We start from the raw sequence: 25,529 nt of genomic DNA on the forward strand, positions 1-25,529 counted from the left end.
CATTTGGTAAAGGCACACACCCTACAGGGCCCATCTGATTCATTTGGTAAAGGCACACACCCACCCTACAGGGCCCATCTGACTCATTTGGTAAAGGCACACACCCTACAGGGCCCATCTGACTCATTTGGTAAAGGCACACACCCTACAGGGCCCATCTGATTCATTTGGTAAAGGCACACACCCACCCTACAGGGCCCATCTGACTCATTTGGTAAAGGCACACACCCTACAGGGCCCATCTGACTCATTTGGTAAAGGCACACACCCTACAGGGCCCATCTGACTCATTTGGTAAAGGCACACACCCACCCTACAGGGCCCATCTGATTCATTTGGTAAAGGCACACACCCTACAGGGCCCATCTGATTCATTTGGTAAAGGCACACACCCACCCTACAGGGCCCATCTGATTCATTTGGTAAAGGCACACACCCACCCTACAGGGCCCATCTGATTCATTTGGTAAAGGCACACACCCACCCTACAGGGCCCATCTGATTCATTTGGTAAAGGCACACACCCTACAGGGCCCATCTGATTCATTTGGTAAAGGCACATACCCTACAGGGCCCATCTGACTCATTTGGTAAAGGCACACACCCTACAGGGCCCATCTGATTCATTTGGTAAAGGCACATACCATACAGGGCCCATCTGATTCATTTGGTAAAGGCACACACCCTACAGGGCCCATCTGATTCATTTGGTAAAGGCACACACCCTACAGGGCCCATCTGATTCATTTGGTAAAGGCACACACCCTACAGGGCCCATCTGATTCATTTAGGATGTTTTGGCGGTGGACACCCATCTCCATCATCAAATACTTCCTGGTAGAAATGGTTCAGTGAAACCCTATGATCATTAGTCCACTAGTCCAGAACTGAAACAAGTGAATATCTGGTGAGCCATTTAATATTATAGAAGAGCCCTGGATTTTTGTGAGAGAAGGGATAAAAAAACAAACAATCCCAACAGTAAAAAGTGAGTGACTTTTATTATTCTCAGTGTCCTCACGGGATATGACTGTTATATTGTCAAAAGCTTTGTTAAATCCTATCCTCTCACCCATTATTGTGTGTGCAGGCCCTAGCGAAGGACTCCAACGTTCCAGAGAGTGTTCTCTACCACTGTGTTCACCTGCTCGATCTGTGTGTCACCTACAGCCCTCCTCAGACATCACGCAAGGTAAGCAGCTCACAGTCAGGGGGAGTGGTCTTTTAATATGCTTCTTACAGAATAATAATAATGATAATGTGTACGTTCATATAGGGATATTGCCACACAATGCATGATCATAGCTCGTACAATTATTACCCAGTCAACAGACTCCAATCAACAAACTAAGTATACATTGATTTGTGTTCACAACTCCCTTAGGAGCATACAACCCAATCAACCCATCCAGCTCGAAGGTGCAGCCTTTTACATTTCTATCCCATCCTATTTCTATTCCATTCACTGCTTGGTAAACTGTTGTGATCCTTCCAAGTGTTTAAGATGAAGTCAGTAGCCATATGTAATAAACCAGTGTTGTCAAGTATTTGGCCAAGTCAAGCAGTGGAAAAAGAAAAGAAGTGATCTTTATTGAGAACTTCATATCTTGTTGAACCATTGAGTTTGGAGGCAGACTCGGTTGCATTTAAAGGTAGGGTAGTATAGGACCATAGCCCGAGATGCGTTGTCGTGGGGCTGAAGACCCGGACTATCTCGTGGGATTTGATGCCCTGGGGTCGTGGACCCGGACTATCCCTGTAATGTGTGCCCTAGGGTCGTGGACCCGGACTATCTCGTGGGATTTGATGCCTGGGGTCATGGACCCGGACTATCCCTGGAATGTGTGCCCTGGGGTCGTGGACCCGGACTATCTCGTGGGATTTGATGCCCTGTGGTTGTGGACCCTGACTATCTCTTGGGATTTGATGACCTGTGGTTGTGGACCCGGACTATCTCGTGGGATTTGATGCCCTGTGGTTGTGGACCCTGACTATCTCTTGGGATTTGATGACCTGTGGTTGTGGACCCGGACTATCTCGTGGGATTTGATGCCCTGTGGTTGTGGACCCGTACTATCTCGTGGGATTTGATGCCCTGTGGTTGTGGACCCGTACTATCTCGTGGGATTTGATGCCCTGTGGTTGTGGACCCGTACTATCTCGTGGGATTTGATGCCCTGTGGTTGTGGACCCAGACTATCTCGTGGGATTTGATGCCCTGTGGTTGTGGACCCGGACTATCTCGTGGGATTTGATGCCCTGTGGTTGTGGACCCGGACTATCTCGTGGGATTTGATGCCCTGGGGTTGTGGACCCGGACTATCTCGTGGGATTTGATGCCCTGGGGTTGTGGACCCGGACTATCTCGTGGGATTTGATGCCCTGGGGTCGTGGACCCGGACTATCTCGTGGGATTTGATGCCCTGTGGTCGTGGACCCGGACTATCTCGTGGGATTTGATGCCCTGTGGTTGTGGACCCGGACTATCTCGTGGTATTTGATGCCCTGGGGTCGTGGACCCGGACTATCCCAGCTATGTGCCCTGTACTACTTGGGGGATACTTAGTTCACTCCATGTGAGTGTTGCCATGGGGGAAGTATAAATGCTGAGGTAGTGTATAAATGCTGACAAATCTGTCTCCTCAGTGGCGACAGGACAAAGTTGAACAAGGCAGAGGTCATGTGATCAATTCTTTAAATAGCAAAACGGACTGATGAGCATGCGTATGTGTAATGACACATATTATATCCTGCATCAAAGCACACAATTCCATATGAATCACTTGCAAGTTTCAAGACCCTTGATTGACATGTGCGTGAATCTCCTGTAGGGTTGCAGCCCAGCCAGCACTGTGATGGACGGCAAGTACCACCGGTGGTTCTCCACGTCCGACATCAAACAGAATGCGTGTGAGGTGATCAGTGAGGTGAGCTTCCAGAGCCGCCTGGTGGTGGAGACTAACAGCGGCGACATGTGCACCATCAGCATGGACAACGACACCAGCACCCTAGAGGAGATGTTCCAGTTGGCGCCAAGTGCAGCTTCATGTAAGTGGGCAGAGCTTCATGTATGGGGCCGGAGCCTTATGTATGTGGGCGTAGCTTCTTGTAAGTTGGTGGAGCTTCATATAGTGAGTGAGTGGAGCTTCATGAAAGAGGATATTTTTATGTAAGTGGGCGGAGCTTCATGTAAGTGGGCAGAGCTAAATATAAGTTAGTGGAGCTTCATATAGTGAGTGGGTGGAGCTTCATGAAAGAGGATAGAGGTTTTATGTAAGTGGGCGGAGCTTCATATATGTGGGGGGAGCTTCATGTAAGTGGGCCGAGCTAAATGTAAGTTGGTGGAGCTTCATATAGTGAGTGGGTGGAGCTTCATGAAAGAGGATAGAGTTTTTATGTAAGTGGGCGGAGCTTCATGTATGTGGGCGGAGCTAAATGTAAGTTGGTGGAGCTTCATATAATGGGTGGGTGGAGCTTCATGTAAGGGGATAGAGTTCATATGTAAGTAGGTGGAGCTTCATGTAAGGGGATAGAGTTTTTATGTAAGTGGGTGGAGCTTCATGTAAGGGGATAGAGTTTTTATGTAAGTAGGTGGAGCTTCATGTAAGGGGATAGGGATAGAGTTTTTATGATTCCGGACATGGGTACAACGTGTAAAGCCCATTTCTGGTGTCCCCCGCCGTGATATTGCTGGAATATTCCTAAAAGCGGCGTAAAACCAAACTCACTCACTCACTCACTCTATGGACCTTAGATTATATTTGTGTGAAGCCCATTTCTGGTGTCCCCTGCTGTGATATTGCTGGAATGTTGCTAAAAGTGGCGTAAAACAATACTCCCTAACATGTTATTTAATTCCTTTCCACAGCTATGGGAGGTCCTATCACGGCAGCTCAGTTTAACCTCCCCTCCATGATCTCAATTCCGGGACCTTCATCAGGGACGGCAGCATGCACCATCACCAAGGCAACAGGCACCAGCACAGCCCATACAGTGAAGCCCAAATACGAAAGCAGAGGCATGTCGACAGAACAAGTACACCTGTCCCGTGTCAGCGTCAACGAAAGCCTTCTGTCGCTGCTGCTGAAGCTGCACTGCAAACTGTCGGGGAAGTCGGGGTCGTATGTGCCAATGTCAGTAAAGAAGAGGGAGTCTGTGAAGACCCTGATCGGGGACGGTCCTGTGTTTGTGGGGAAACTGTTGGATAGATTGTGTGAGATGAGCACGGAGTGTGGTAGAATCGTACACGACACCTACAGAGCGCTGTGGCCCGATGAAACGGACAAGAAGGCACAGGGACAAAATGTGGACAAAGAAACCAAGTGAGTGTTTAGCGTGACATGATTCGTTGGGGAAGTAGGACTAGGGTGGCCATAGCTTCTTTAGTACTGATAGCTGATGTAGCTCTCTGTAGGGGACCATGGGTGGCCCAGTTGTCCAAGGTGCCATTATTCACTGTACAGAGTTACTTAACTTTGACATGCCCGAAAATAAGGTTATAGGTTCAACTTAGTGGATCGGGTGGCCAGACTCAGTGACTTGACTGATAGCCTGTCATCATACCCTTACATGGAGTGGGTCATTGCTCACGACAATCATGGGTTTGTAAGGTCCAGATTCTATGTACAGGCCACTGTCATGTACCTGCAATATTGTTGGACTAATGCTGGTTTAATAGTGCTTGCCCACTGAGATACCATGCCACCGTTTAACACCACTCAGACACAGTATACCGACTAGTTATCCCCTTAATGCTGAGGGGCGGTCGGGTAGCCGAGTGGTTAAAGCGTTCGCTCTTCACACCTAAGACCCAGGTTCGTTTCCCAACATGGGTACAATGTGTGAAGCCCATTTCTGGTGTCCCCTGCCGGGATATTGCTGGAATATTGCTAAAAGGGCGTAAAACCATACTCACTCACTCACACCCTTATTGCTGGGCGTCAGGGAGGGTAACAACAAGTCCCATCTTTTGGTCTAATACATGGCCGGGCATCAACACATCAACCTTCCACTCTCTGGGCAGATGCTGTATTCACTACATCACAGAGGCGGTCGCAATAGTTCGGCTCCATTTGCCAGTACTGTGATCAAAGTTGTCATTTCACGTTTGGGTGGTGGATAGATTAGTTTTAACTTGCCATGTTGAAGTGGCTTCAATTAGATTGGTACAATTTGTACCCATGTTATTGCAATACTGCCAACAGCAAGAAAATGAGTGAGTGAGTGAGTTTGATCTTACGCCGCTTTTAACAATATTCCAGCAATATCTTGGCGGGGGGCACCAGAAATGGGCTTCTAACATTGTACCCATGTCGGGAATCGAACCCGGGTCTTTGGCGTGACGAGCGAACACTTTAACCACTAGGCTACCCGACCGCCCAGGCAAGAAAAATGAAAGCCACATGTTGTATGGACAGATTGATGTTGATGTGTGTTTTGCAGACGTAAGAAAGCCTGGCAGAGACAACAGAAGTTGATGGCTGAGTTTGCCTCGAAACAAAAGGCCTTCATCGAACAGACGATGGAGGATGATGTGGACGGTAAGAAACGGAGATGAATTTCTGATAAAATGAGTGATAAATTACAAAATACTGAAACAATTGAAAATATAAAGGATTGAACAAAATTTGTCCTGTAGATCGTTGCTCATGGTTTCAGTCATTGGTTTGCCTTGTCCAGACTTAATTATTGGCAGGCCTCATCATGAAGACAGAATGTTGCTGGCTATTACGATTAACAGCATGCACTCACTTACTGCTCACCTTTGCAATGGTCCTAATAAATGTTGCTGTGTTCACACCTGGGTTTCTCACAGATGATGAGCCAGAGGGAGATGAGGATGTGATGAAACCAAAAGAGACGACATACGACTGTGTGATTTGTGGCCAAGTGACCCCTTCTACAGGAGACAGACCCATAGGGCTGGTGGTGTTCCTTCAGGCATCTAGTGGTAAGTGTAGGGTTCCATTCCCAGCATGGGTACAATGTGTGAAGCCCATTTGTGGTGTCCCCCGCCGTGATATTGCTGAAATATTGCTAAAAGCTGCGTAAAACCAAACTCACTCACTCAAAGGGCTGGTGGTGTTCTAGTGGCATCTTCAGGCATCTAGTGGTAGTGGTAAGTGTAGGGCCAGGTGACCCTTTCTACAGGTGACAGACCCATAGAGCTGATGGTGTTCCTTCAGACATCTAGTGGTAAGTGTAGGGCCAGGTGACCCTTTCTACAGGTGACAGACCCATAGAGCTGATGGTGTTCCTTCAGACATCTAGTGGTAAGTGTAGGGCCAGGTGACCCTTTCTACAGGTGACAGACCCATAGAGCTGATGGTGTTCCTTCAGACATCTAGTGGTAAGTGTAGGGCCAGGTGACCCTTTCTACAGGTGACAGACCCATAGAGCTGGTGGTGTTCCTTCAGACATCTAGTGGTAAGTGTAGGGCCAGGTGACCCTTTCTACAGGTGACAGACCCATAGAGCTGATGGTGTTCCTTCAGACATCTAGTGGTAAGTGTAGGGCCAGGTGACCCTTTCTACAGGTGACAGACCCATAGAGCTGGTGGTGTTCCTTCAGACATCTAGTGGTAAGTGTAGGGTCAGGTGACCCTTTCTACAGGTGACAGACCCATAGAGCTGATGGTGTTCCTTCAGACATCTAGTGGTAAGCGCAGGGCCAGGTGACCCTTTCTACAGGTGTCAGACCCATAGAGCTGATGGTGTTCCTTCAGACATCTAGTGGTAAGTGTAGGATCAGGTGACCCTTTCTACAGGTGTCAGACCCATAGAGCTAGTGGTGTTCCTTCCGGCATCTAGTGGTAAGTGTAGGATCAGGTGACCCTTTCTACAGGTGTCAGACCCATAGAGCTAGTGGTGTTCCTTCCGGCATCTAGTGGTAAGTGTAGGATCAGGTGACCCTTTCTACAGGTGACAGACCCATAGGGCTGATGGTGTTCCTTCAGACATCTAGTGGTAAGTGTAGGGCCAGGTGACCCTTTCTACAGGTGACAGACCCATTACTATCAACATGTGCAGTGCATTGATGTTTGTATGTCATTATCATGATAACCATGGTTACACCCTGAGACATATACTGACAAAAGGCTCATGACTGAGTACCAATAGTTAATATGGGACACATATCTAATCCTTCACATTCCCAAAACTGACCTACTAGTGAGTGGGTTTAACGCTCCTTTTAACAGTGTTCAGGTTATATCACAGTATGACAACTTGATGTTGGAAGAAGGCCTGAAGTGATGCAGGTCACACACATTTACCACTTTGCGGAAACCCATGTGCATAAGTATGGTGCGGACAATCCTGAAACATCATTGGGACCAATCAAGATTTGAACCCCCAATCATATGTCTCTCCTATGCGCAAGTCATCTTATACTGCATGGCGAAACTGTGGAATTCTATAAATATATTATGCCCTACATTACTGATCAATGCCATACTTAATAGAGGGGTCTATTGTGTGTTGTAGTGTTGGGCCACAGGCAGCAAGTGGATCACCCTCACATGCTGTCCTTGGACCCCACGTGCAGCCCACACTTCTCCACCTGCTCCGACTTCCAGAAGAAGCGCCTGGAGACACTCATGAAGTACTTTGAGGAGGTAGGCTGGAGGTTCCCGGTGCTGTTTATACATTGCAGCTTAATAGATCGATGGGCAGGCTGAGTGACTTGGCTGATTGCATGTCAGTGTACCCCAGTGTGGATCATTGCTCATAATACTGGATTGTCTGGCCCAAACTCAGTTATTTACAGGCCACCATCATATACTGTAAACAGGGAATTTTTTGCGACCGTTTTATTATTGCGAGTTTTGCGAACGAGACTCAATCGCAAAAATTAAAAACGCAAAAATAAGTATAAATAATACATACATACTTTATTCATTGCAACACGTTATCAAATGTTGAAATCATCAACCAGAACCACAAGTTACTCAATAAGTTAAAAACACAAATGAATGCAGAATGGTCACACAATACATCACAAATGACAGTGTAAACAGACCAATTAGTGTCACTGTTGCCTCACAGTAATCCTGCCTTCTTCCAACCTCGCTTGATTGCGTCAGTGTCCTTTGCAATTTTGTCCACACAGGAAACAAGCCATCTTGCGTGAATCGGTTTCATGACACTGGTCAACTTTCCGGCCAACTCAGATTAACTAGCTTCGGAGAGAAGCTGTCTATTGTTTGGTAATCGAGGTGTCATCTCAAAACGGCAGCTCACAAAAATATCTCGTCGCAGTATTGTCTTTGGTGTGGTATTCGCAATATTTTAACGGCGCAGAAATAAAGCTGTTTACAGTAGTTGGAACATTGTTGAGAGAAGCCTTAACAACCAACAAGATAGATAAACCGTTGTGTGTATTATTGGATGGGGTCTGAAGTACATTGTGCTCTTTTTGTTTTTAGATAGGGCACGAATAATTCATGATGATGTTATTGTGATGAGTTTTTGTCCCCTCGTTCTTATAATGATAATCTATAGCAAAACCCTTACAAATGGCAAATTTCTACTAGTCCTTATAATACCTTAACTATATATTGGGCAGTTTGGCAAGGACTATGGGACTAGTGCCAATTTCTAATACTGCTGATGATGTCGCTATGATAATGTGGATGTGATTATAATGTTGTGATGATGTGAATGTGTTGATGTTTAGGTTGTGATGATGTGGGTGTTGTGATAATGTATGATTGTAATAATGATGTGGTTGTGACAATGATCTTGTGATGATGATGTGGTTGTGGTGACATGTGGTTGTTGTGATGTATGGTTGCGATGATAATGTGGTTGTATTGATTGTGTGCTTACGATGATGATGATGATGATGATGATGATGATGATGATGAAAATGCTGTTTCAGAGGTCGTGTCAGATGTCGGTGAACATCGGATGGGAGGGAGGTGTGTGTGTACAGACATGTGGACACTACCTCCACCTGGACTGCCACAGCTCCTATATGCAGTCTCTCCATGTACGTACAAAGTGAAAAAACAAGCTTCCTATATATACAAGAATATTTAAGTCTTTATTTGGACATATTGACCAAAGGATTGAGAGCTTACAGAATGGCACAATGTGTGTGGTATATCGCTCCATCATCTGTTTGTTAACATTTGATTTCGTCTCCGTACCAGTTCAAGGGATGAACCTAAAACATTTCTTCGGACATGGTGGCCCATTCCTCTTAGGCATCACAGTTCCCTAGGCAGAGTTACGTCTCTTAAGAATGCCAGAAACTTACGATCATGGTTCTGAATCCCAGATCCATCCAAGTTATATTTCTAGGTTTATCAGCACCTATCCGTGGTTGTTGGTTTCAACCTAGTTCTAAACATCCTGAGACCGTTGTTGTTACCCTGTCTGGCGCTCCACATTAAGGGGCTAAAACAAGGACTGGCCGGCTCGGAGTCAGTATACTGTGTGTGAGTGGGGTATTCATGTTAAACTGTGGTATGGTATCTCAGTGTGCTAGCACTATAAATCGGCATCAGTCCGCACTAGGACAAGCAGCCACACACACATACACGTCGCTATATAAGTGCAATAATCTTGGACGCGACGTTAAACCCCATTTCACCTCACCTAAACATCCTGCTTTCGTTCCACATCAAGCTGACATGCCATCATATAACTGATATGATGTTATAAGTATCATAAACTACCTGACTCGCTCACTCACTTAAACGTCCTTGTCTTTCCTGTAGTCTCAGAGCATGAACCGTCCCGAGCCGCTAGCGGTCAGCAAGGGGGAGTACTGGTGCCCCCTGTGTCGCCAGCTGTCCAACTCTGTGGTACCGATCGTGCCCGACGAGAACCAGCTGGCATTGGTCAAACCTGTGTCACATGACCCAGAGGTCATGGTCAGAGACTTGGCGGACATGATGGTTACAAGGCCCATAACTCCGGTAAGTCAATCAACTGGAGCATTTAAATTGAATTACATTTGAATACAATATATCATCAGCGCCAATGTCTATACAGAAATCAGCTTGCACCTTGATGTAAGGTGTACTTGTTATTTAAGCACGATTAGATATTGGCATCATTTTAGAAAGCATCAATGCCTTTGATGTAATTGTGGCAATCGCATCGAGGTCAGTTACTTGTGTGTGAAGTGAGTTGAATGTGGAACGTTTGCTGATTGTTTTTGTGTGGACGCCATTTTTTGTTTTGAAGTGCTTGAGTCATCAGGGGAATTTTATACTTAATTTGGATACTTGGGACTCCCAAATGAGTTTGAGACAACTGGGAATGGACACACCCAGTTCAACAGATCTGACAATAAATGATGATAAATATGAAAGGAATTCTCAGGGACCAGAACACAAAGAGGCATGAAGCCTGTTTATTTTCAGGCTGACTGAGACAGCTGGAATATTGCTGACTGCACCATACAACAGCAGACAAGAGAAAATAACCATGTCAGTGTCAGTGAATACCTTGAGCACCCCAAGACCCCTGTGTAACCCAGTGTAATCTGTTGTTTCAGGGTTCGGCCAACCTGACCCGGGTGATGGGCAATGTGATGGAGGATCTGACTAATGCTACACACGCAGTATTCAAGGTCTTCTCGCACTCACAGACCTCGGAGAGTGTCCTGCTTTTCGTCTGCTCTGTAGCCAGGTCAGTGGGGAGGGTTTTGTCTGCTCTGTCTCCAGTTCAGTGGGGAGGATTTAGTCGTCTCTGTCACCAGTTCAGTGCGGTGGGTTTAGTCTGCTGTGTTACCAGGTCAGTGGGGAGGGTTTAGTCTGCTATGCTGCCAGGTCAGTGGGGAGGGTTTAGTCTGCTGTGTTACCAGGTCAGTGGGGTGGGTTTAGTCTGCTGTGTTACCAGGTCAGTGGGGAGGGTTTAGTCTGCTATGCTGCCAGTTCAGTGGGGTGGGTTTAGTCTTCTCTGTCTCCAGTTCAGTGGGGTGGGTTTAGTCTTCTCTGTTGCCAGTTCAGTGGGAAGGATTTAGTTTGCTTTGTTACCAGGTCAGTGGGAAGGATTTAGTCTGCTTTGTTACCAGGTCAGTGGGGTGGGTTTAGTCTACTCTGTCTCCAGTTCAGTGGGGAGGATTTAGTCTTCTCTGTTGCCAGTTCAGTGGGGTGGGTTTTGTCTTCTCCATTGCCAGTTCAGTGGGGAGGGTTCAGTCTTCTCTGTCACCAGTTCAGTGGGGAGGGTTCAGTCTTCTCTGTCGCCATTTCAGTGGGGAGGGTTCAGTCTTCTCTGTTGCCAGTTCAGTTGAGAGGGTTTCGTCTGCTCTGTCTCCAGTTCAGTGGGGAGGATTTAGTCTACTATGTCCTCAGGTCAGATATCTTAGAAGCCATGTGGTTTTACATCGTCACTCCTATTGTTTTCAGAACCAATTTGGAAATCGAGCTCCTTCAAAGAGGGGGGTCCCTGGACAGCCAGCAGGGCAAGGGTTACACCAAGAAGAACTGTTTCTGTGAGTATCTACCCTCCTGGTGCCTCTGTGAGCGCCCACCACTCTATTCTTTGTCATAAGAGAAGACTAATTGAATCAGTGACTTGGTTGATTGTGTGTCATCTTACCCTGGCAGCATGGGAGGTTATTATATACACTACTGAATTGTCTGATCCAATCTCAGTTGTATTGGGAATATTGTTCTGTGCAGGGTTAAACAACAAATAAACAATTACTTCAACAGAGACATATATATTGGAAGTGTTTGTGTAGTAAATAAGGCTTAAAGAAAAAAAAGAATTGGTTCTCAGGCAATGACTTTTAAACATAGAGTGCAGGCGGGCGGGCGGTGTTATATTTTTATTTTGGTTGTTCAAATTAGTATGTAACCAAATAAACAGTTGTGTAACATCAACCTGGAAAGGGCCTCCCTACATAAACAAGCATACAAACTCCTATTGCCGCCATAACCATAACACGAGATGCGCAGTAAAGCAGTGTGCATGTAAAGGGAAGTAACTGTGTGCCATAGTGGATCACATTGTTTTTAAGTATTAGGATATTTAAAAAAAATTTAAATGGAAATACAAATAAAACTTGCGGAAGACTTTATGATGAACCAAGACTATTATTTTTTTAGCCTAACAAGTAAATTCATGGAGACTTCTGTGTTTGCCACTTTCAGTGCCCCTGATGCATGTGCTGAGCCTGCACAGTAAGATCCTCACCATGCGCCCCACTCCCTACACCGACCTCTGGGCCCACATCACGGGGGTCACGCTGTCGGAAGAATCTACAAGGTGAGCATGAATGTGTTTAAAGGTCAGCTAGACCCTCACAAACTGACAGTCCCAACATGTTTGATTCAAGTCATTCAGACACAGATTTATTTTATGTATATCTGACTAACAGTTACATAGAGAAATTAACATCCTAACCCCCTATTACCCGACCCTACCCAGGTACCCACTGTAGGCCTCAAGAGATAGGAACAAACTGTCTGATTGGGAAAAGTTTGACCGTAGCCCTGGCAAAATGTAATTAGATACACGTGTGAAATGATCTGGTCATACATACAGTGAAGTTTACTAAAGTTTTATCTTTATTCAAACATATAAAAGTCAGAAGGAATGGGTGCATTGTCAAAAAGAAATGCGAACATTAGTGACTTGTAGCGTAACCATTGAGTTTTAGATTTTTGCCATTAAACCATATATCACGTGACTAGCCATGGGTCCATGTAGTCCTGTGGGTACCCGGGTCCTACTCAGTACCCACCCGTACCCGAGTTATCCGTCCCAGCCCTACTTAGCAGTACGATTATCATAAGTGTATGTTCGAGAACACCTTCCCGAGGCAAGAGCATTAACTGACTATAAAGTCCATTTTCTACCCATGCCGAACTATTCTTGAATTTTTAGTAGCACCACCAGTGGCTATTATGGAGTTATGTCCTTTCTATGTCCCTTCTATTGACCAATCAGATTCCACCTCTCACATTACCTGCATTTGCTTCAAACAAAATGGCGGTGCCCAGTCAAGACGATCTGATCGATAAGATTTATATTGTAATAAAACGGGTCTTACCTCGCGAAGTGCATCCAATCACTTGGGGACCTTGATTAAAAACATGAAAAGATTAACAAAATATATGTCAACGCCCAGTTGACAGTACACATGCATTGCAAATCCTGCAGTCACCCGAAATGTTGAAATCTGTGTTGTTTACGAACCGGATGTCTACTTTGTTACGTGATTTTGATTTGAGTATGCATAGACTTGTTAGACCAGCCAAAATGTAAGTCTGGAAGTCCAGCATTGTTCGGCAAGGGTGGAAACTGGACTTTTATAGTGAGTTAACGCTGTTGCCTTGGGAAGATGGTTAGAGAATGGAAGTTATGGTTGTCGTAGTGCTTAGTTCGTTTTGTGGAACGGGGCCTTGATTACAAAGTCTAAACCGATACTGAACATGTGTAACAGACAGAGGAGCATTGTCCCCCTTTAGTTATTGTAAACCTACATTTTATTTTTTTAATTTGTATGATTTCACGAGAAGGCCAACACTTTCAAGATCCGTCTTAGCAACTTTATATTATTTTTGCCTTTTGCATGTAAAATGTAACCATTGGCAACCCTGTACAAAAATGCGACTAAAGTGTGAAAAATAAAAACTGTTGGAAGCACGTGTAATCATCTTGTCACAGAAACTCCAATCAAACTGTTAACATTTTGAGTAATTTACTGTTAATTAGACGAGGCTGTCCTTGTGAATTAGATACTGATAACCATAGGCTTGAAAGTATGAACACTAGAATCACATGACAGTCAGATGACAGTCACATGATTACTATATTTTCCAGCATATCTGTGTTCCACAAAGACGTCCCACTCTTGCTGAAGGATGCGACGTCTCTACTTATTCAATTAATCCTGACACTACCCGCAACAATCAAAGAAGGTAGGTAAAATCAGCTGTCTCGGGATGTCGTGGGTAAAATTCTTTAGTTCACTAAGGAGACTTGTCATGACAGTAACATTTGTTCTGCTTTGATATTTAATTTAAAAACCTTGACTCAAATATATTTTCTCATCAACAAAGACTACACTGTTCTTGAAATTCTGCGAATTTGAGAGCCACATGGAAAATGTTTTGAAGCATTAATATCAGCCATGTATCACTATTGTAATCTTTGAAACAACTTTTACAAATCCGAGATGGCTACTGTCACATTGAATCCCAATTACGTAAATCGATTATCATGTCAATCACTTGTTTGTCTGGCCCACAACAAACAAACAAACAAACAATATGAATAGATGAGTCTTGTTGTTGGATTTTTCCACAACACAGTTGAAACTCCTATCTGAAAGACTATTAGTTGTAACATATGTTTACTTTGCAAAAAGAGATAATTTCAAACCATGTTAACCCTTATCCCTATTCTGCCATTTCTGTTGTAGATCTGTGTTTTAAAGCATGGGAATAATGTTGACTTCAGTATGTTGTAGTAGCTGTATTTTTCTCCATTTCAGAACACTTTGACTTCCTCGTGCAAATGTTGTACAATGTTGTATATATCCAAGCTATGTCTGTGATCAGCTGTAAGTTCACCCCAGAGGAGCGGGAGGCGTGGCGGAAGAAGGGCCAGCATGTGAGTTGTCATCCATGTCGCGCCCACACACACACACACACACACACACACACACACACACACACACACACACACACACACACACACACACACACACACACACACACACACACACACACACACACACACATCCATGACACACACATCCATGACACGCCCACACGCACGCACGCACGCACGCACGCACGCACGCACGCAGATGCACATGCACATATACACAGATACACACACACACACACACATGCACATACACAGATACACACACACATACACAGATACAGACACACACACATGCACATACACACACAGAGATACAGACACACACACATACACATGAATATACACACACACGTACACAGATACGGACACACACACATATACGCAAATGCACACACAGACACAGATACACACACACACACACATGCACATACACATACACAGATACACACACACACACACATGAACATACACATACACACATACACAGATAAAAAAACACACACACACAAACACACATATATTTAGTACATTAACTGCGCTGCCATTAACCACACATGTAAACTGACATCCCACTATCATATTGTGATTGTTACCATAAATTGTATTAAGTTCAAAGAAATCTGTTTATGAAGTACTGGGATCAAGAGTTTTTAAAGAGACAAAATAAGCGATGCCATGACAAGAGATTTGTATTCCAATTGAGCGAGTGTAGATTGACACTATCGCCTGATTCATGTGTTCCAGGTGCCGGTTGAAACTATGGAGGGAATGCTGAGCCACATCGTTACCAGGCTGAGTCTCAGTCGGCTGTTTGAAGATGATGACAAGCACAGTATACCAGCCGTGAGTGTAAATGGGGTGATTGTAGGAGGCTATACCAGTGTTCATGGTCAAGTTAGTATGCCACAGTATACCAGCCGTGAGTGTAGAAGGGGGGATTGTAAGAGGCTATACCAGTGTTCAGGTCAAGTTAGTATGCCACAGTATACCAGCCGTGAGTGTAGAAGGGGGGATTGTAAGAGGCTATACCAGTGTTCAGGTCAAGTTAGTATGCCACAGCATACCAGCCGGAAGTGTAGATGGGGGGATTGTAGGAGGCTATACCAGTGTTCAGGTCAAGTTAGTATGCCACAGCATATCAGCCGTGAGTGTAGATGGGGGGATTGTAAGAGGCTATACCAGTGTTCAGGTCAAGTTAGTATGCCACAGCATAGCAGCCGTGAGTGTAGATGGGGGGATTGTAGGAGGCTATGCCAGTGTTCAGGTCAAGTTAGTATGCCACAGTATACCAGCCGTGAGTGTAGAAGGGGGGATTGTAAGAGGCTATACCAGTGTTCAGGTCAAGTTAGTATTCCACAGTATACCAGCTCGAGTGTAGATGGGGGGATTGTAAGAGGCTATGCCAGTGTTCAGGTCAAGTTAGTATGCCACAGTATACCAGCCGTGAGTGTAGAAGGGGGGATTGTAAGAGGCTATACCAGTGTTCAGGTCAAGTTAGTATGCCACAGCATACCAGCCGGAAGTGTAGATGGGGGGATTGTAAGAGGCTATACCAGTGTTCAGGTCAAGTTAGTATTCCACAGCATACCAGCCGTGAGTGTAGATGGGGGGATTGTAAGAGGCTATACCAGTGTTCAGGTCAAGTTAGTATGCCACAGCATACCAGCCGTGAGTGTAGATCGGGGGATTGTAGGAGGCTATACCAGTGTTCAGGTCAAGTTAGTATGCCACAGTATACCAGCCGTGAGTGTAGAAGGGGGGATTGTAAGAGGCTATACCAGTGTTCAGGTCAAGTTAGTATGCCACAGTATACCAGCTCGAGTGTAGATGGGGGGATTGTAAGAGGCTATGCCAGTGTTCAGGTCAAGTTAGTATGCCACAGCATACCAGCCGTGAGTGTAGATGGGGGGATTGTAGGAGGCTATACCAGTGTTCAGGTTAAGTTAGTATGCCACAGCATACCAGCCGTGAGTGTAGATGGGGGGATTGTAGGAGGCTATACCAGTGTTCAGGTTAAGTTAGTATGCCACAGTATACCAGCCGTGAGTGTAGAAGGGGGGATTGTAAGAGGCTATACCAGTGTTCAGGTTAAGTTAGTATACCAGCCGTGAGTGTAGATGGGGGGATTGTAGGAGGCTATACCAGTGTTCATGGTTAAGTTAGTATGCCACAGTATACCAGCCGTGAGTGTAGATGGGGGGATTGTAGGAGGCTATACCAGTGTTCAGGTTAAGTTAGTATACCAGCCGTGAGTGTAGAAGGGGGGATTGTAGGAGGCTATACCAGTGTTCATGGTTAAGTTAGTATGCCACAGTATACCAGCCGTGAGTGTAGAAGGGGGGATTGTAAGAGGCTATACCAGTGTTCAGGTTAAGTTAGTATACCAGCCGTGAGTGTAGATGGGGGGATTGTAGGAGGCTATACCAGTGTTCATGGTTAAGTTAGTATGCCACAGTATACCAGCCGTGAGTGTAGATGGGGGGATTGTAGGAGGCTATGCCAGTGTTCATGGTGAAGTTAGTATGCCACAGTATACCAGCCGTGAGTGTAGAAGGGGGGATTGTAAGAGGCTATACCAGTGTTCAGGTTAAGTTAGTATACCATCCGTGAGTGTAGAAGGGGGGATTGTAGGAGGCTATGCCAGTGTTCAGGTCAAGTTAGTATGCCACAGCATACCAGCCGTGAGTGTAGATGGGGGGATTGTAGGAGGCTATACCAGTGTTCATGGTCAAGTTAGTATACCAGCCGTGAGTGTAGATGGGGGGATTGTAGGAGGCTATACCAGTGTTCATGGTCAAGTTAGTATGCCACAGCATACCAGCCGTGAGTGTAGATGGGGGGATTGTAGGAGGCTATACCAGTGTTCATGGTCAAGTTAGTATGCCACAGCATACCAGCCGTGAGTGTAGATGGGGGGATTGTAAGAGGCTATACCAGTGTTCAGGTTAAGTTAGTATGCCACAGTATACCAGCCGTGAGTGTAGATGGGGGGATTGTAGGAGGTTATACCAGTGTTCAGGTTAAGTTAGTATGCCACAGTATACCAGCCGTGAGTGTAGAAGGGGGGGGGGGGGGGGGGATTGTAGGAGGCTATACCAGTGTTCAGGTCAAGTTAGTATGCCACAGTATACCAGCCGTGAGTGTAGAAGGGGGGGGGGGGGGGGGGGGGGGGGGGGGGGGGGGGGGGGGATTGTAGGAGGCTATGCCAGTGTTCAGGTTAAGTAAGTATGCCACAGTATACCAGCCGTGAGTGTAGAAGGGGGGGGGGGATTGTAGGAGGCTATGGCTATGCCAGTGTTCAGGTTAAGTTAGTATACCAGCCGTGAGTGTAGAAGGGGGGATTGTAGGAGGCTATACCAGTGTTCAGGTTAAGTTAGTATGCCACAGCATACCAGCCGTGAGTGTAGATGGGGGGATTGTAGGAGGCTATACCAGTGTTCAGGTTAAGTTAGTATGCCACAGTATACCAGCCGTGAGTGTAGAAGGGGGGATTGTAAGAGGCTATACCAGTGTTCAGGTTAAGTTAGTATACCAGCCGTGAGTGTAGAAGGGGGGATTGTAGGAGGCTATGCCAGTGTTCAGGTCAAGTTAGTATGCCACAGCATACCAGCCGTGAGTGTAGATGGGGGGATTGTAGGAGGCTATACCAGTGTTCATGGTCAAGTTAGTATACCAGCCGTGAGTGTAGATGGGGGGATTGTAGGAGGCTATACCAGTGTTCATGGTCAAGTTAGTATGCCACAGCATACCAGCCGTGAGTGTAGATGGGGGGATTGTAGGAGGCTATACCAGTGTTCATGGTCAAGTTAGTATGCCACAGCATACCAGCCGTGAGTGTAGATGGGGGGATTGTAAGAGGCTATACCAGTGTTCAGGTTAAGTTAGTATGCCACAGTATACCAGCCGTGAGTGTAGATGGGGGGATTGTAGGAGGTTATACCAGTGTTCAGGTTAAGTTAGTATGCCACAGTATACCAGCCGTGAGTGTAGAAGGGGGGGGGGGGGGGATTGTAGGAGGCTATACCAGTGTTCAGGTCAAGTTAGTATGCCACAGTATACCAGCCGTGAGTGTAGAAGGGGGGGGGGGGGGGGATTGTAGGAGGCTATACCAGTGTTCAGGTCAAGTTAGTATGCCACAGTATACCAGCCGTGAGTGTAGAAGGGGGGGGGGGGGGGGGGGATTGTAGGAGGCTATGCCAGTGTTCAGGTTAAGTAAGTATGCCACAGTATACCAGCCGTGAGTGTAGAAGGGGGGGGGGATTGTAGGAGGCTATGCCAGTGTTCAGGTTAAGTTAGTATACCAGCCGTGAGTGTAGAAGGGGGGATTGTAGGAGGCTATACCAGTGTTCAGGTCAAGTTAGTATGCCACAGCATACCAGCCGTGAGTGTAGATGGGGGGATTGCAGGAGGCTATACCAGTGTTCATGGTCAAGTTAGTATGCCACAGTATACCAGCTCGAGTGTAGATGGGGGGATTGTAGGAGGCTATACCAGTGTTCATGGTCAAGTTAGTATACCAGCCGTGAGTGTAGTAATTTCTTCTCATTCCGGAGAGGCCAGTTTCAGGAAAGGGAGTTGGTCAGTATTGTTGAGGTACATGATTACAGTGTTGGAATGTTAAGAGCATGTTGTGTTACAGATCTGCCAGAGCGTGTGGTCGCCGCACAGCGTGGAAGACTCGCTACAAGAGTTCTGCCTCCCCTTCCTCAGGATGGCCGCTCTCCTTAAACACAATCTGTTTGACCTGGAGATTGACTCAACACAGGTGGGTGTGATTTAGGGTGCCACTCTCCTGGAGATTGACTCAACACAGGTGGGTGTGATTTAGGGTGCCACTCTCCTGGAGATTGACTCAACACAGGTGGGTGTGATTTAGGGTGCCACTCTCCTGGAGATTGACTCAACACAGGTGGATGTGATTTAGGGTGCCACTCTCCTGGAGATTGACTCAACACAGGTGGGTGTGATTTAGGGGGTCACTCTCCTGGAGATTGACTCAACACAGGTGGGTGTGATTTAGGGGGACACTCTCCTGGAGATTGACTCAACACAGGTGGGTGTGATTTAGGGGGACACTCTCCTGGAGATTGACTCAACACAGGTGGGTGTGATTTAGGGGTCACTCTCCTGGAGATTGACTCAACACAGGTGGGTGTGATTGAGGGGCACTCTCCTGGAGATTGACTCAATACAGGTGAGTGTGATTTAGGGGCCACTCTCCTGGAGATTGACTCAACACAGGTGGGTGTGATTTAGGGGGCACTCTCCTGGAGATTGACTCAACACAGGTGGGTGTGATTGAGGGGCCACTCTCCTGGAGATTGACTCAACACAGGTGGGTGTGATTTAGGGGGTCACTCTCCTGGAGATTGACTCAACACAGGTGGGTGTGATTGAGGGGCCACTCTCCTGGAGATTGACTCAACACAGGTGGGTGTGAATTAGGGGGTCACTCTCCTGGAGAATGACTCAACATAGGTGGGTGTGATTTAGGGGGCACTCTCCTGGAGATTGATTCAACACAGGTGGGTGTGATTTAGGGGGCCACTCTCCTGGAGATTGACTCAACACTGAAATACACTTGATCTTTCAGACTGTGCAGACAAGTCATATCAACTGCTACATGTAGCACGATGACTTCATATTAATCATTTTTCAATCGTTTTAATGTTTTCTCAGGTTTCTTGATAAGACCAAAACATTTGTATAAAATCTGAATTGTCTGTCAGATACCGGTTCCGAATGACTTATTACCATAATTTGTATATATTCTGTTCCAAATTAAACCATCTTTATTTTGTTTTCCTGACTAATCTAACATCTACTGTTTACCTACTGACTAGTCTAACATCTACTGTTTACCTACTGACTAGTCTAACATCTACTGTTTACCTACTGACTAGTCTAACATCTACTGTTTACCTACTGACTAGTCTAACATCTACTGTTGACCTACTGACTAGTCTAACATCTACTGTTTACTTACTGACTAGTCCAACATCTACTGTTTACCTACTGACTAGTCCAACATCTACTGTTAACCTACTGACTAGTCCAACATCTACTGTTTACCTACTGACTAGTCTAACACCTTCTGTTTACCTACTGACTAGTCTAACATCTACTGTTTACCTACTGACTAGTCTAACATCTACTGTTTACCTACTGACTAGTCTAACATCTACTGTTTACCTACTGACTAGTCCAACATCTACTGTTTACCTACTGACTAGTCTAACATCTACTGTTTACCTACTGACTAGTCTAACACCTTCTGTTTACCTACTGACTAGTCTAACATCTACTGTTTACCTACTGACTAGTCCAACATCTACTGTTACCTACTGACTAGTCTAACATCTTCTGTTTACCTACTGACTAGTCTAACATCTACTGTTTACCTACTGACTAGTCTAACATCTACTGTTTACCTACTGACTAGTCTAACATCTACTGTTTACCTACTGACTTGTCTAACATCTACTGTTTACCTACTGACTAGTCTAACACCTTCTGTTTACCTACTGACTAGTCTAACATCTACTGTTTACCTACTGACTAGTCCAACATCTACTGTTTACCTACTGACTAGTCTAACATCTACTGTTTACCTACTGACTAGTCTAACATCTACTGTTTACCTACTGACTAGTCTAACATCTACTGTTTACCTACTGACTAGTCTAACATCTACTGTTTACCTACTGACTAGTCCAACATCTACTGTTTACCTACTGACTAGTCTAACATCTACTGTTTACCTACTGACTAGTCTAACACCTTCTGTTTACCTACTGACTAGTCTAACATCTACTGTTTACCTACTGACTAGTCCAACATCTACTGTTTACCTACTGACTATTCCTACATCTACTGTTTACCTACTGACTAGTCTAACATCTACTTTTTACTTTTTACTTTTACCAGGACCAGTGGGAGTTCCAGTTCCTGAGTTCCTACCTGGGCCTACAGAAGAACCAGAGCAAGGCGGGGGCGGCAGCAGGGGCGGGGGCCAGGGAGGTGAACACAACAGCCTGTGTGAGTTGGGCGGTCAGTGAGCCCCTTAAGCTGACCAGGGCCTGGTGTACAGACCTCCTCAACTTCATCGGCATGAGACCTGTCGAGGGGAAAGTGAGTTTACAGATGGCCTGTCATTGATGCAGTATTCACTAGCCAAGCTTCTAGCTCCCATATTTCATGATGAGGCCAATGGCGATATAAATTATGAAGTTGACTGCTTAAATGTTTGTTTGTTTCTTTGTCTGTTTTCTGATTAACGCTGCACTCAGTAACATTCCAGCTATATGACAGTGGTCTGTAAATAATCAAGTCTGGACTAGACAATCCAGTGATTGATATCATGAGCATCTATCTACGTATTTGGGATACATGCATCAACCAAGTCAGCGAGCCTGACCACCCGATCCTGTTGCTCGCCTCTTACAACAAGCATAGTCGCCTTTTACGGCAAGCATGGGTGGCTGAAGGCCTATTCTAACCTGGATATTTACGGGTCGACTGCTTTAATGAGTAAGGTTTATCAATTGGGAATGTACAGTGGGATCTGTTTGTAAACTAGCAGCCAAGTGGGGATTCAGGGTCAGAAAAGGGGACACGAGTAGCCCAGTTGTCTGATGTGCAACAATTCGCATTCCATTCGATTGATGGAAATCTATGATTTCTATATGGGTTTGAATCTGTTTACCCCGATTTTGTTTCTAGGTTTGCTAACACCACACCCATACCCGCAGGTTTCACCAAAGTGGTAAATATCTGAGACCTGCGTCACTTCAGGCTTTCCTCCCACTTAAAGCTGACACGCTGTGATATAACTGGAATTATGTTCAAAGTGACATTAAACCCAACTCACTCACTCACTGGGTTAAAAGAGCTTCCCACTACCCCATACTTGTCATGATGTTAAAGGGGCACTGATCTAAAGCAATTCCCCGGGACTGGTTGTTGCCTTTGTTATTGTTTTTTCCCAGTGAGTACCCGGATGAAGAGCAGAAATCTAGACTAGTTCGCGACCTCTGCTGCGCCATTCGTAAGCGCATTAGTCATTTTTATGGGTAGTAATAAGGGCGTATGGTCACATTGATCAACAAAATGAAATACAGTTTTCGAGATAATAAGGAAATGTAGGTATCTTTGTGGGTAGCATCGGTAATGATGACGAAGTTTTGATATGTCACTTGCTTGGTAATTTTGCGGTTTTCGTTTACACTATTTTGACTTGCAACACAAAGTAAATATTTCACCTGAGCATTGTTTTTTTTATAGTGTGTATATCTTTTTACTGTCAAAATGTGTAACATTTTCAAAATTTATTAAACGCCTAAATATTCAGTTATTTTACAAAGTGACTGAAAAACATTTCCATCTGTATTATTATGATAACGAATTCCAAACATTTTGATGTTTAATGTCATCACCAAGAGACTGAAAATGTTACGTTGAAAAGTACATTTCTATGTTGTTTGGCTTCTCATCCTACAAAATAATCTGTTGTGATGTTTTTAGGCCCGTTGGATAGTCTTAATCAATTTTAGTCAATCTGGACAGATTTTTCAGTCAAAATGCCTGAAATATTTACACATTTTATAAATTGCCTGAGAGAATCACATTTTACAAATTGACGGTAATATATACACGCTTACAAAGGAAAAGACTTGTGAAAACAACGTCTATCGCGCATTGAAGAATTTCCCAAACAAGATGTAGAGGAACAAGAATGAATCGGTTCAATGCTACAGCAAATGAAGGAAAACAATATGTGTATAAATTTTAGGCAGCTTCCTTGTTCGAGGAATGTATCCGTGAACATCCACACAAAGGAACACTATCCTACTCGTCTGCAGCTGTACAAAGAAACTTATACGATGTCACGTGTCTCTGTAACAATCAAATATTTTAAAAGATCTATATCGTTTCGGGATAATTATAACCCGTGTTCGTTTCTCAACTGATCACTTAGTTTGTTTCAGGTGTTTCACATAGGTGTCAAGTCTCAAGGGTCGGCTGAGAAAGCCCACGTGACAACTATTTTCATAACGTCCACGGTTCCTAAAAAATCCATTGAGTGATAGATAACAATGAGCAATCAATCAACGTATTATCAGTTAACCCTTTGAACAAAGTATGTTGTTTTTACATCGGCACTCCACGCCATGATATGAGTATTCCCTTTGTTTTAGTAAACCTAGACATGTAAACACACACTTTTGACATATCCACTGTGCAAGATAACAGTGATTAATCAATCAACGTATTGTCTGTTAATCCTTTGATGACTAGGAACGATCCGTTAATTTACAAAAAAAGCAAATCAACTGATCATTCACCTCTTGCTGGGCTGCCACGTGCATATTACATAACACACATTTCACCTCACTTCAAACCCGTATTTAGATTGAATAATTACCCCAGACACAATAAACGCCAAATGGGAACCTTTGTCAGGTAATCTAAGTGGTGCTACCACTAATTATACCCGTAATAAATTCATTAACTGAGCATCAAGTGAATGACGACAAATACACAAGTGTAGGGTTATACCAGAAAACGTGGATGACAACAAGGGAGTAGTAATCGTATTATCGACTCAATCCGAAATCCGAAAATGCTTTCACTGCATGGATACTTTTTTTAATTATTAAACAACAACCATCAGGTGTATTTCCAAATGACGACATCCGATGAGCTCCGCCGTTCTTTTTGTCTGTTTGTTTAGGCTGAAGAAATTAATTAACATGCGCCCTTTGTCGAAATCTGTATAGATCACAGTTAACCAATCAGTGTTCAAAAATGCGTAAAACAAATATTGCCTCCAGCCTCCAAGTTTATTTAGCTGTCCTTGCAGACGGTAGCCCAGTCTCTGGTCACGCTCAGCTGCGTAGCGTATCATCCGGGTACTCACGGGGAATAAACAATAACAAAGGCGACAACCAGTCCGGAGAATTGCGTTAGATCAGTGCCCCTTTAAGTCATGGATCATTGTATGAATATTATATTTGAGTCTATGCCAGCTGGAATTTACTGTGAGTAGACAATATTTGGTGTTAATGTGTCCCAGTATGCCAGTATGTGATTTGTCTGTCCAGTTCTTCCTGGTAAAGCAGCCGACGTGGTTCACGCCGCGACTGGTGGAGCTGCCAGCGCAGTACTACAAGATATTCCAGACGTATCGCAACAAACAGTGTGCAGTGTGCAACAAGGTGCCCCGCGACCCAACCATCTGCCTCATGTGCGGACACTTCCTCTGTTTCCGTGACAACTGCTGTAAAGAAGGCATGGTGTACGAGTGTGTTCAGGTAGGTTAAGCCTGGTGTTAAACCTGAAGCTGGTAAGAAGCTCCCACTTCTGAGATCCACTCTTATGACATCCACTCTATGATGTCATGCATCTCATGACAAGCCTCTCTCATGTCAATCCTCAATCATATTGTCTCACTCTCATGACACCATCTACCATGACTCCTTTCTCTTGACACACCTCCACCATGACTCCTCTCTCTTGACACACCATCTACCATGACTCCTTTCTCTTGACACACCTCTACCATGACTCCTCTCTCTTGACACACAATCTACCATGACTCCTCTCTCTTGACACACCATCTACCATGACTCCTCTCTCTTGACACACCTCTACCATGACTCCTCTCTCTTGACACACCATCTACCATGACTCCTTTCTCTTGACACACCTCTACCATGACTCCTCTCTCTTGACACACCTCTACCATGACTCCTCTCTCTTGACACACCTCTACCATGACTCCTCTCTCTTGACACACCATTTACCATGACTCCTCTCTCTTGACACACCTCTACCATGACTCCTCTCGCTTGACACACTTTTACATGACTCCTCTCTCTTGACACACCATCTACCATGACTCCTCTCTCTTGACACACCTCTACCATGACTCCTCTCTCTTGACACACC

The 25,529-nt window shown here is 45.0% G+C and overlaps 1 protein-coding gene across 1 annotated transcript in view; it reads left to right on the forward strand.

Annotated features, from left to right (window-relative positions):
* Window positions 1-25,529, forward strand: part of LOC139464875 (E3 ubiquitin-protein ligase UBR3-like) — a 61,558-nt gene that overhangs the window by 24,921 nt on the left and 11,108 nt on the right. The window contains exons 19-35 of the mRNA XM_071246438.1: window positions 1,091-1,192; window positions 2,832-3,048; window positions 3,869-4,322; window positions 5,443-5,540; window positions 5,816-5,950; window positions 7,485-7,615; window positions 8,881-8,991; window positions 9,725-9,925; window positions 10,510-10,643; window positions 11,363-11,448; window positions 12,113-12,227; window positions 13,788-13,885; window positions 14,461-14,579; window positions 15,324-15,422; window positions 19,219-19,344; window positions 21,507-21,710; window positions 24,683-24,892. Coding sequence (XP_071102539.1) covers window positions 1,091-1,192; window positions 2,832-3,048; window positions 3,869-4,322; window positions 5,443-5,540; window positions 5,816-5,950; window positions 7,485-7,615; window positions 8,881-8,991; window positions 9,725-9,925; window positions 10,510-10,643; window positions 11,363-11,448; window positions 12,113-12,227; window positions 13,788-13,885; window positions 14,461-14,579; window positions 15,324-15,422; window positions 19,219-19,344; window positions 21,507-21,710; window positions 24,683-24,892 — 2,640 coding nt within the window. The remainder of the gene's footprint in view (window positions 1-1,090; window positions 1,193-2,831; window positions 3,049-3,868; window positions 4,323-5,442; window positions 5,541-5,815; window positions 5,951-7,484; window positions 7,616-8,880; window positions 8,992-9,724; window positions 9,926-10,509; window positions 10,644-11,362; window positions 11,449-12,112; window positions 12,228-13,787; window positions 13,886-14,460; window positions 14,580-15,323; window positions 15,423-19,218; window positions 19,345-21,506; window positions 21,711-24,682; window positions 24,893-25,529) is intronic.

Source organism: Haliotis cracherodii, unplaced genomic scaffold, assembly GCF_022045235.1.
Source record: "Haliotis cracherodii isolate W230 unplaced genomic scaffold, xgHalCrac1.p SCAF_17, whole genome shotgun sequence".
NCBI lineage: Eukaryota > Metazoa > Mollusca > Gastropoda > Lepetellida > Haliotidae > Haliotis > Haliotis cracherodii.